Source organism: Triturus cristatus, chromosome 2_2 (genome assembly GCF_964204655.1).
Source record: "Triturus cristatus chromosome 2_2, aTriCri1.1, whole genome shotgun sequence".
In the NCBI taxonomy this organism is placed as follows: domain Eukaryota; kingdom Metazoa; phylum Chordata; class Amphibia; order Caudata; family Salamandridae; genus Triturus; species Triturus cristatus.
Window position 1 is genome coordinate 991117756 of NC_140582.1, and position 13273 is coordinate 991131028.

General features: G+C 39.9%; 1 protein-coding gene across 1 annotated transcript in view; it reads left to right on the plus strand.

Annotated features, from left to right (window-relative positions):
• The window catches only part of SLC2A9 (solute carrier family 2 member 9), a 2222556-nt gene that overhangs the window by 118348 nt on the left and 2090935 nt on the right, over nt 1–13273 (plus strand). The window contains exon 3 of the mRNA XM_085642418.1: nt 7387–7462. Coding sequence (XP_085498544.1) covers nt 7387–7462 — 76 coding nt within the window. The remainder of the gene's footprint in view (nt 1–7386; nt 7463–13273) is intronic.

Below are 13273 nucleotides of genomic sequence, written 5' to 3' on the forward strand. Positions count from 1 at the left end.
GTCAACAATAGTCTGGGTTGGAGAAACCTGTTCATTAGTGTACGGAGGAGGTCTTGAAATCAACAATTTACTATAAAAAGTTTCATTATTATCATCTGTCTCATTCCAGTGATTTGCCCTAATCCGTTTCCCTAGCTATAGAAGGATACACCTTAACCCTCTCAATTTTATTCACACTCCTCTCCTTCTTTTCACTGTCCATCTTAGATTCTTACCACCCCTAAAGGATTTATTAATAGATCTTCATTTCTTCTCTCTCTCCTTTTCAGTTGCCATACAATCCCATTTATTAAGCACTTCAAACTGTGTAACTCTTAGCACCGGGCTCATGTCATACATAGTCTGTCTCAAGAATTCTAGGTGCTTCAAAATTAAAGATATCCTCCATTGGAAACTGCAATTTTTCATCATGTGCTGTATATGTATTTCATTCAGGGATCCAGCCACACATATAATACCCAATCTCTTCCATCATTTCAAATGCTGGCATACCCTCTTTTGGCACTTTTTGGCCCTCTTTAATCGTTTCCTCTTTCTTAGGTTTGAGTTTAGTAAATACTTCTCCCATATTTACAGGTATTAACACTTAAATCAACTCAACAAGTCAAAGTAATTTGAGAATACAATTAGTGACTAACAAACAATAACAGTGCAGCTCTGTCAAAGGTCATCCTATCAAGGCGAGACTATGCTAACTAATAACCAGTCAGAGCACAGCTAAATTGTGATGAAACACCAGTCATAGTGCAGCTCCCTGGCTGAACTGCCAATCACAGTGTGGTTTCTTTGTGAACAGGAAACCAACTTCGGGACCACAATAAATTTTAGAAATCAATAATCTCATTTTCTGTTTACCCTTGAACGGAAATTGTAATCAGTATTTCACGATACAGAATATTCTCAACCAAGAGCAAAAGGAGAAACTCAGTTACACGGTTAATGACAGAAAATAAATAGCATGAAAATAACCTTGATTTTTCAAAACAGTCCAAACATCCCACTAGGCAATACTTCTGATCAGCTGGATTCTACCTTCCAAATTAATGTACTATACTCCGTACACTCAGGGTAAGCACAGCACCCAAAATATATCTCTCAGCCTGGAAAAAGAAACTTCTTAAACAGAATCCCTATCAATGTCTAAGCAGCATCTCACTCTACACACAACAATACAGGCATAGTAATAATATCTCGATATCTTGGATTTTTCTACAAACATCTGATCACCAATCAACATTAAACTCGTCTTTGTAGCATTATATCGGTTTGCAAACACAAAAAAATACAATAAAACAATGACCAACACACCAATTGAAGCCACAATCCTCATTGTGTAACCAAAACACTCACCACAGAATCAGAAATCCATCTTAACAGGTAACACTTATACATTATAGGGGCATATTATCAAGAAAAGGCGATAAATTTATCGCTGCATTAGTGGCAGAAAACTGCCGCTAAAACGGCGATAATGGGCTTGATAATATGCTCTATGGAATTCCAATTGAAGCCCATGTGATATATCCTTCACATCTAACATGGGCTTCAATTGGAATTCCAAAGAGCATATTATCAAGCCCATTATCGCCGTTTTAGCGGCAGTTATCTGCTGCTAAAGCGGCGATAATTTTATCACCTGTCTTGATAATATGCCCCTAAATTCTTTATTTATATCTACACTCCAAACTCCTTCAGGGCGACACAGTAGTACAACTTGCCACCCCAGTGGAGGATCCAGCATCACGAAATTGACAAAAATCTCAAACTCCTTTCTCCTTTGATTTGGGTATTACATTCTCCAAAATGCTTTAATGCAAACCATCTTCTGCTACCAAATTTGTGGGAGACAAACCCCCAAAAATTATCCGAACCCCAATAATTCATCACTCTGATATCTATTTAATTATTTTGGCTGCTGAAATTCTTAACTGATCTTGTGGTTAGAGAGTGCACTCCTCAACAGGAAAATATTTTAGCGGCGGTAAATGGAATAAAATTTTAATTGCATAAAGGACTGAGTTCTAGAACGAAAAAAGTTAAAAGAGGTTTTTCTTACAGTAAAATTAAAAGACGATGCAATAGAAAATATGCAGCAGATGGTCAGAGCACAAGTACAGGGAAATAATGCAATATAATAAAACTTAACCGTTATTTTGAACCAAAAATCTCTTACTGTCCAACTCATGAAGAGTACTGACAGCTCAATAGAACATGTGCAAATGGCAAAGTATCCCCGTCTATGACAAAATGAAATGGAAGCTCATGGAATGCACATGTGCCAAAATAATGATCATCTCCCTTAAAAAGGACTCAGATGGTTTTATAGTACAACCACATATTCTATTAATAGATTCTGCAAATTCAGCATAGAATGATCATGGTAAGGGTTGCATTTGACAAATCAGAAACAACAAAATAATATGTAAAACTATGCAATTATTTATAACACACACAAATTAAAAATTTCTTAAACAATAGCTCATAGAACTCACACATCTTCTGCAGAACCTCAGCGGAAATCCTTGAAACTGATACTTTGGGTCCATCATTGAAGCCTCATTCATAATACACACTTTCTAACATGATATTGTACTATACTAATTCCTTTTTTTCATCTTTTTGACTCTCCATGGAACAAAAATAGAGATGACTTTGCCGCAGGACATTGATTGGGAGAGGGAATGAGCAGGAGCAAGTTGAATAGAATACAAAAAGACAACATCCAGTTGAGAATGAATTGTGTATTACACAAAAATGTGGCCTCACTATTTATAGCATAATCCAGGCACAGATATACAAGCCCCTTGCATCACTTTTGCGCTGTCGTTGCGTCACTTTTGTGATGCATCGGCGGCGTAAAAGTTGCGGTCCATTTACAACGTGACGCATCTAGGGAGATGTGTCACGTTGTAAAGCCCTGCGTGACATTATACCTGCGTCAGGTATAATGTATGCAGGGTAGGCGTTCCCACACAGGAAAGCCTCGTAAAAGTGATGTAGTGAAATTTACAAGATTTCACTGCGTGACTTTTAGGATGCCACTGCGTCAAAACCTTACACCTGCTGGAAGCAGGCGTAAGGAGTGACACAGTGTATTGGGAATAGGCAGCTACATGCATTGCTGGAGTTGCGCCGTGCTTGCGACACAACTCCAGCAATGCGTGACATCTTCCGTCAACAGATGCGTCAGAATTTCTGATGCATCTGTCAATCCTTGCGCCATGGTGTGCCGTATTGTAAATACGGCTCATCCATAGTGACGCAAGGGTTTTGCATGGTGGCGCAGGGAAAGTGAAGCATCTCTACAGAGTAATCTCATCAATTCTTTAGTTGCAACTCTATGCATCATTAAACCTAAAGCATTTGAAAAATAATGTTCTTACAATATTTGCACATTTTACGTCACAACAATGATATGTCACCTATGCCCAACTGCGTTCTCCAGAGCAGGTGAATATTTACACTCGAAAATGGGATGAGAGAGAAGGCAATAGAGATTAAAAAGGTTGGTGTGTTCTGTCACTCAAGTTAATCCTTTCTTCCATGCATTTTTCACTGGATTACTGCAATGGATATTCAGTTTACTGTAATAAATTAAACACAAGTAATTTACTAACATATAACTTAACACCACCTTATTTAAACCTATGTCTCAGATTTCAGGTACTGATCCATATTTGAATAAATCTCATTCAACTACATTAAGTTACCACTTGAAGCAATTCCACATTAAGAAAACTGTTTGGTCTAAGCCTTAATGTAAACTAATGCTCATAGTGAATTACATCCTTATTTGAGATCACCTTGAAATGAGCATTGAATCGAAACTGGATTTTCTTAAAATGGGGTGCTTCTATTCCTTGTGCAAAACCCTTCAGGTTCTCTTGCAACCTTATATTTCTCTTTACAGTTCATAACAACAATTAGAATCCTAACCAAGTCATATAAGTGTATTTTGTTAGTCTAAAATTGAATAGTTCAGGACACTATTAGGAATTGTTCGGACTTGGCAAGATCTTAAGAAACATCTGCTTTGCAATGCTGTGCTAAACTGCTATGTCTTCTTAAATCTTTATTTCGACTCAAAGAGTCATAAAAGAATACAATACAATCAAGCAAAAAAAACGAAACAAAATTTTCCAAGACAAGAAACATCTACATTTAAAAATGGATATATCATTTACAGATGTTTTGCAGCCAGTAGGGACTCATATAATACAATTTAGAATTCTAATTTATTAAAAAAGTTCTTCTAATGGTCCATACAGCTGCTAAATACTTGCTGACAGCAAATACAGTAGGGGGGGATAAATCAGATTTCAGCAAACGGTAGGCATCTAAATGGTGCCTGAAACCCCAATTTCTGCAGATGGGAATAATCCACTTTTTCCTGGAATTCGCATAAAAAGGACAAAAAAACATTAGATGGGTGTCATTCTTGAACTCATTATTACAGGCAGGACAGTTTTTTAAAGTAGGTGGGTGCCATTTGCTAGTAAGGGCTCTAATTGGGAGTGCATTATATCTCCGTTGCAGAAATAGTGTTCTGAGGCCAATGGGGTTAATATCGTCCAAAACTGTCTCCAGTTTATAAGAGTCCTTCATTGTTAAGAAGGTATTAGTCATTGGCCCCAGTATATCACTTGCTAGAGAAGCGGTCAAGTTGCGATTGTAATATAGTGCGACCAACTCTTTGCGGAATACAGTGCGACAAGCCTCGTGCGGATTTGTCCACAGGGCAGATAGACCCAACCCTGTTAATTCATCTTTTACATACTTGAACCATGGAATATTGGATAAAGCTTGATGAAGGTAAAGTTCCGTAAGTTCAGTGCGATAGCTCAAGAGTTCAGGGGTTATCCAAAGTCGCCTCCAGAAAGTTAAGGGCTTCACACCTAATTCCTCCTTTATTGATCTCATTCCCAGGTCAAGCCTAAGGGGGAGAAGTGGTGTGCTCGCTGGCAAAGCAGCCAGGTTCCGCAGGAACTTATTTTCAGTTACAACAATTTCTGGGGCACATTTGTGGCCCCAAAGTTCTCCGCCATATATTAGAGCACCACGGGCCTGCATTTTGTAAATTTCGAGTGGCGGGCCAATGGGGTGAGTCATGGATTGATTCCATAGATTCAAGATACCCCCCACCTTTTGCGTTAACTTTAGATTTGACTTTGTCTGGTGATGGGACCATGTCATCTTTTCGTTCAGAGTCAAACCCAAGTATTTGAACTTGTGGACCCTCTCTAAAGTTATGCCATTAATAGTCGGGTTAGGGCGGGAGGACCTGGGGGGGGATTAAAGATCATAAATTTTGTCTTGGCCGTGTTGATCTCTAACCCCCGATCTACACAGAAAGAGGCGAAGCCATCTAAAACTCGTTGAAGCCCCATAGGAGTCTTAGCTAAGAGCAAAGTATCATCAGCAAACATAATAGCTGAGATACCTATACCCGCAAGTCGCGGGGCGTCTCTGTTTGGCACATTGTTCAAATGGGAAATGAGGCCATTTACATAGAGGCAAAACAGGGTGGGTGCCAGGACGCATCCCTGCCTTACCCCTCTTTCAACAGGGAAACTAGATGATAAACCACCATCACTTCCACATCTGACCCTTGCAAAATTATTGGTATGAAGACGCACCAAAATCTGCAAAAGAGGACCTGGGAGGCCTAAATCTTGCAAAACAGACCAGAGTTTCATGCGCGGAACCAAATCAAAAGCCGCGTGTAAATCAACAAAGACAGTATAAAGAGAACCACCCTCCACCTTAACTGTCTTCCAGAAAAGCATACATAATCTAAAAATCTGGTCGGTTGTTGAAACACACTTTCTAAAAACAGCCTGATAGTGGCTCAGAATATCAGAGTCCTCCATCCAGTCCGCAATGCGGTCTAGGATCAGCCTCGAAAATAATTTCTGAGCAACGTCAATCAGGCTGATAGGCCTATAATTGCCAGGTAGCAAGGGGGACCCCTTTTTAAAAATAGGCACAACTTCTGCGCCCAACCAAGTATGAGGAACTGTCATACCCCCCAAGGATTGCATTAAATATTAAAGTGAGGTATGGTGCCCAGACTCTGGGTTTATGTTTATACAAGTCACCAGGGACCCCGTCCAAGCCAGGTGCTTTACCCGCAGGGAGCATAGATATAGCGAGCTGAATCTCGCTCAAGGTAAAATTAACCTGTTCGTGGTCAGCAGGGACAGGCATTAAACCCTCAGATGGGAGAGAAACCGCCCTGTAGAGTGTGCTAAAATGTCTTTCCCAAATTTCGGAAGCAATATTTGGTTTCGTTGCTACGGCAGGATCATCTGTGCCGGTAGACACAATCAGCCAGAATCTCCGTGAGTCTCTAGAATTGAGGGCAACTGTTAAGCTATTCCAATTTTCGGAAGCCCACTCCAGTTTAGCATGGTAAATTAGAGACCTGTAGATCTTCCTCTTTTGATAAATGGCCTCCCTGCAGGCTTTCTTTTTTATGGCATCCAGCAAGTCGGTCTTGGCTGATCTACAAGCCCTATTGTACCATTGAGGCCGTCTGGTAGACCTTTTCGTATGGGAAACGGGTGGGTTAAATACACCAGATAATGTTGAGAATAATTCTTTGTTAAGCTCAGCCAGTTTTCCGCTATAATCAGAAAGGGAATACTGCTCTATAATTTGTACTACATCATTCAATGCTAAGCCAACCGTCACATAGAGTTTAGATAGTTCTCTTTGGTTATCAACCAGTTTGACCCATTTAAGTCTGCGCTTATTATTAGTCAGGGTAGTTCTATTTGGTGCCTCCAAATTGGTTGATGGCAATGAGTTAGCAAAACACACGCCCGATAGAGAAAGATCCAATGTCAGAGGATATTGGTCACTCTCCCACCTGGTGACCACCTGGAAATCAGATATTCTATTCCACTACCTGCACTGGACAAATATATAGTCAAGTCTAGCCTCCCTGCCTAGTTTATTAAACGTGGGCCTTGAGGGATTATCTGAAATTGTCCGTCCATTACAGGCCCTGATCGAATGGGCCATCGTCATGGAGGTGATTTGGGCAGCTAGGGGAGCCCAAGACCTAACCATGGGCCCGACAACCTGTGGGATGTTCCAAATTTCATCCTCCTCTTGGTTTATTTGATCCACCAACCCCTGGAGTGGTTCAAAGTGAGAATTGAAGTCACCAGCTATAAGACACATTGTTCCCTCAGGTATCATGGTTAGGACGTTAGATAAGACGTCAATCACTCGGGATTCCGCACATGGGTTAACTGGCCTAGCATATACGTTAATCACCGCTAGCTTGGTGCCTAAACTGCTATGTACTTGCCCCCACACAGTGAAGAAACTGAGTTAGCACTCATCTTATGTTTCTATTCTCTTCTTCTTTTCTTTTAGGGTGTCCAAAATGGAACAAGTTGCTTGCAGGAGGTGGATATCGCATCATCCACCTGTAAACAGGACAGTGTAGCAGGTAAGTTCAGGAATGCTCACAGGCGGCTTCTTGCTTCAGCAACGTCCATTGCTAATCAAGGTGTGGTGAGTAGCTTTAATAGCCCCTGGTTTCCAAAATGTAGCCCAGGTTTGGTGGTCTTGTGCAACATTGAACAGAATATTCTGGCATAAGGGCTGGTCTCTTATAGCACATATAAGTCACACTGGGTGGACTTCTGGTGGCCAGTTTTTTGAAGCACAAGGTGTAATTCTTTAATACATTTTAAGCTTGCATTACACAGCTCCTGGTGAATAGTCTTATCCTTTATTTTATTTAAGGCAACCTTTTCCTCTACATATGCTGTGTCTAAGGATTCTGCAATAAGCAACCTCTCTATGCCTCAACATTTATTGTCTAATTAGGGGGTGCATAGGGGGCACATACTTCTACTTCCTTTTGGCAAAGGTTTGGCAAAGGTTTGGTTTATTGTGCATACTCTTTGAGGGATTGGGACATGTGCCCATCCCATTGCAGGGCAATCAACCAAAGGCTTTGGCCAGAGGGCCTCGTCTGTGAACAGGTCCTACATGCAGCCCAAATCAGAGCATCTAATTCCTGCTGCAAAGACCTTCAGTCATGCACAGTGGTGGTTGGCCGTAAGGCCTGGCCTTTGGCCAGCCCTATGTAGAACCTCCTGAAAGCACCCAAGCCGTTCTGTGCAAGACTTTTGGCTGTGCACAGCAGGGGTCTGCTGCCAATCCCTGCACCCAACCTCATGGGTGAGGCCAATCCCACCGGTCGGGCAAACCCACGATGCATATGGACTTTGGCTGAGCACAGTTGGGGATGGTCGCCAGGCCTGTTCTATGACTGGGCCCTGTTCTTCACCCACAGCACATGCCAAATGCACCATGGGTGCAGCCATTAGTAGTGTGAAGTAGAGGGTTCACCCTACACTCAGTCCATTGCATGTAGCCAACCCTCACAGCATGCAGCCTATGGCCTGTAAAATAGCAGCTGGCCACAGGCTCTGGTCTATCACCAGACCCTTTTTCCAGACTACTGTCTCTCTTGGGCTGTCTAAACTTAATTACGCTAATGGCCTCTACCAGGGATCATCTTTCTTAACTATGAAAAAATTACAACAAATTCAGAACTCTTCTGCTAGACTACTCCTACTTATAAAGCCAAAAGCCCACATCTCCCCTGCCATGATTGCTCTACATTGGTTATCGGTTGCCAGAAGATCCACCTTCAATCTGCATTGTATCACCCACAAAGCAATACATGGAACAGGACCACTTTTTCTCAGGAATAAAATCACCAAATACATACAACAAAGGAACCTCTGTTCAAGGTTGGCACCTCACCTCAAACCCCAGCATCCAAGAAAAAAAACATAGGTGGTACATCTTTCTCTGTTTAAGCAACTATGGTATCATTAGCCCCAAACAAAAGAGCCACAGATAACTATCTTATCTTCAGAAGACTACTCAAGAGCTGGCTCTTTGCTACATGACCACCATACTTAAAAACTAATGAAGCGCATATGCCTGTACATGTAAATAAATATGCATAATTTAATTATGTTTATGCATTTAGATATTCACATTTCTTTGTACTCAATGTACACAACTTATGATTTAAAATATAAAGATATTCTTTAGTTCTGCTTAACAAATGTTATATTACTTATGGTTTAAAAAACAAAATATATATCATGTATCTAAATATATACTTATACACTAATGTATGCTTAAAATGTATACAGGTAACTGCATAGTTTTAATTTAAGTTATTTGATTATATGCTTTTGGATCTATGTTTATTTATCTACCACAATAAGTAAATATGATCTCTCCTATTTTATCTATAAGTGCTTCACTATTGAAATATTGAGAGGAATAAAATAAAACTTATAAAAAATAAATAAAACACAAATAAATTAGCTTTTAAGTACAGCAACAAATGAAAGTGAGTTTATAACTATCTAGCCATACTTGCACATATGGAACTTTAGGCAATACTATTATACGTCTCTTTATTATTTTCCTTTATAAAATATATACCCTTTGTATATAATTATGTATCTATATATATTTTATTACTTTACTCCTACTGTAAAAAAGAAAGAAAAAAAACGTAATCTCTCTCCAATGCAGTACTAAATGTCTATTCCTATACCTCTCTTAATATATCCTTTACCTCTACTCTCTGACTCATCCCAAACCTCGTTCTACTACGATGATCACTCTAATATCCTTTCTTTACCTCATCTATCCTTTCTTGATTCATCCCAAACATCATTTTATTGCTATGATCTCTCTAATAACCCTTTCTAGACTCTTCCTTCCACTATCCCTCCTTTGACTCATCCCAAACCTTATCGACCTAATATGATCTCCCAAATAACACTATCTAGACTCTTCCCTTCTCCATCCCTCCTTTAAGCTAGTCAATCAAACTAACACCCTCAGATGTCCACTGTTCAAATTAACAATTTATATTTCCTTATACTAATTCACTACTTATCCTTTAGGTTCTGGAGTAGCATACTACTCACCAAAAAGTTTCTCAATGCCTTGTCAGAGGTATAAAATACATTACATTTCATTAAATTACAATACAATGTTACAGCCAGCCAAACATATCATTCCATACCTCAGTACTAGTACCGTTATTAAGCTACTGAAATGATGGATGGGAGTAAAAGCTGCCTCTGCAAATGAAAATGACATGGACCCAACCGTCCAGATATAGCTAAAAAACTTTGAGGTAAAGACATTCATTTCCAAATCAGACCGCTCTTTAAATGCTAATTGCTCGAAAACTGCTGAACAGATTTACTCAAATCACAAAAAGCACAGTTTCTGCTACTGTATTATTTATTTATATATAAATGCAAACATATGTATATATCTCCAGGAAAAGAATTGCGGTATGCTGGCGTGCTGACAAATTGCCGGTGGAGCTCTGAGATCAGCACAAGCACTAAACATTCCAAACAATACCTCTCAAAACTCCAATAAGGTAGACAGCAGGCACTCAAAGTCTGGGGAATAAAACCATTCAATGAATCAAATTCCCTGAAAACAGGAACACATGAGAGACACGTTTCGGCAGTAACTCTGCCTTTATCAATCTAAACATGAGCCATATTGTTGAGAAAGCACTCGCCTGCAGTGGTTCCAATTTTTAAAAAAGGAAATGACCTTGACCCAAGGTGTTATTGTGCAATGTTCTTACTTGACTCAACCACTCAAATTATTGGATAAATTATTTTGCAGCAGTTACTTTCTTGGTTGCATGCCAATAATATTCTTTCTCAGGTGCAGTATGGATTCAGGAAGGGCCTAGGAACAATTGAAAGTGCCTTCACTTATATCTACTTGTGGCTAAATAGAAATACGTCAAGGGCATCTCTATCCATCTTGCATTTATGGATTTATGAAGTGAATTCAATTGTGTAGCTAGAACCAAGCTCTAGGATATTCTTAAGACCATAGCCCTGGAGGAGGGCTTGGTTTCCCTTTTACCTCTCTTGCACCAGAATCTCTTGGCCAAAGTCAGATTGGGGGCAAATGGCGAGTGCACTACCTCTTTTAAAGTCAATCGTGTAGTGCGCCAATGCTGCATACCTCCCCCCATTTTATTTTACTTCATAATAATGAGGTTTAGAGAACCTTAGTGTTCACTGGGGTAGACGTACCTTGTGTAAATAAAACAGTCATTCTGGTCCTACTGTACATGGACGATGCAGTACTCCTGGCCAAAATGACAAATGGATTGAAGAGAGGTTGTTATCTAGCTTTGTGGAGTTTATGAAGGGGCTTGAGCAGGAGACCAGGTTCTCGAAGACATTCATAATGGTGTGTGGTCCAAGAAATACAAAAACTCATGCCCTGAGCATAGGAGGGAGAAAATTGGACAGGGTGAGCAATTTTTCATATCTAGGCTTGGACTTTGATGATACTTGTACTTGGTCTTCTTGTCTTAACGGCATGTTGTCCCACTTCATACGAGCGGTGGGAACCACTTTTACTATTTCCGCTTACACCGGTAAAAAACTGTTGGAACACTTTTGGAAATATACTGTCACCTATGGTATGGGTGTTTGGGGAAGCAGAGATGTCGAGGTTGTATAGGTGGAAGAAAATAGATTCTGCTGCCGTCTATTTGGGGTCCCCCCATCGGCACCTCATTTCTTCTTACATCTGAAATTAGGTCTAGATTAGGTTCAGGGCCACTTAAATGCGGCCCCACTGGTATTCTGGTGCTTGATTTGGGCAACCAAAAAAGCTGAATTTAATCGGGCAATCAGTAGGGACTGCCTTTCTTGTGACCTTGGGATGAATATCTTATTGTTAAAGTATATTCAGGAAACAATTCAGCCCTGGGTTGTGCCTATGTGTTTGAAAAAAATGAATTGCCATGAAAAAGACTTTTGGGTTGAGGATTGTTTCATTAAGCACAGGCAGGCTGTTAGGGAGGCCGCAGAGGTTATGATGCTTTCTGTAGGAGAATATTATTGCAGACTACTTCTGGGATTCAACCATATTTGTTGTTTGTTCAGAATGTCTACTGACACGGTTCTGATTAGGATGCATTTTATGGATGTTGTGCTTCCTTCCCTCAAGGGCAATTCTCCTCTACTGATATATGTTCCTGCCCTTGCAATGAGCTCTCACCTCAATTACTGTTGCACTTTGTCTTTTTTTTGGTAAATATTATGGGGCAGATTTCCAAGCCCCTTGCGCCACTTTTGCGTCACTTTTAACATGGGGAAAGTGACGCAAAAATGGCGCAAGGGGCTTGTAAATCTGCCCCTATATTTCTTATACTAGGCGTTATTTATTGCCATGTTGCGCAACTACAAGTTCACCAAGTACAAACAAGGCTGCATTACTTTTTTTACTACAACTTAAAGACCCTGACACTTGTTTTGCTGTTGGCTGCTTCTTAAAATGTATTTTAGGTCAGAGGAGGGCTATGTTCTCCTAAATGAATTATTTGCCATATAACAAAGAATCTCTATGCCCTAGCATTAATTGCAAATTCTTTTATAGTCTGTTTTAATCAATTTTCAAATGCCTTTTAATGTATGTGTTTTATTTACCGTTTAACCACGTGTATTTTGCACTGATTATCTTTTATGATCTATTTTGCTAATATTGAATAAAGATTATTTGATATGAATTAAGCACTGTGAAAAACAAGCTGTGAAATCAATGGCAAGCATTCAATAAGAAGCCTTACTTATTTAAACTTTGCTTCCCGATTCTGAAAAAAATGGCTGAACAAAATTGCACCAAATTTGACAAAGAGTTAAAACTGGACCCAGAAAAATGTTTTTCGTGATTTGCTCTAAATCAGTTCAGCCATTGTTGATAAAGTAACTTTGAAAGAGGGAGTCTGGTTGAGTTTGAAGGGGATCTAAAGTTAGGTATACTCCAGCTGCTGGTGTCCAGACATGCTCTGTTTGGCCAGTTTAAAGGGGAATAGTCCATCCTAACTGGCTGGCAACAACACTAACAATATGTTATAGCTGCCATTACAGGAATCAGGGACATGCGTCATGAAAATGAATTAAAAATATCTCAGGGCAATGGGGGAGCTCATCCTGACCCATAGGGGTATGTGGGGAAGGATTTTGAAAAGGGGCTACCATGTATTGACTGGCCACAATATGGGCAACATGTAGTGCCAGCCATTACAGGACTTGGTGACGTGGTCCCCAGTAAAAAAATGCATTGTAGTGAATAAAAGGTTTTGAGGGCCACTAAAAGGAGCACATATAAATGATAACATATTTTAGTCACAATATAAATCATTTGTTTGTGCTATTATACT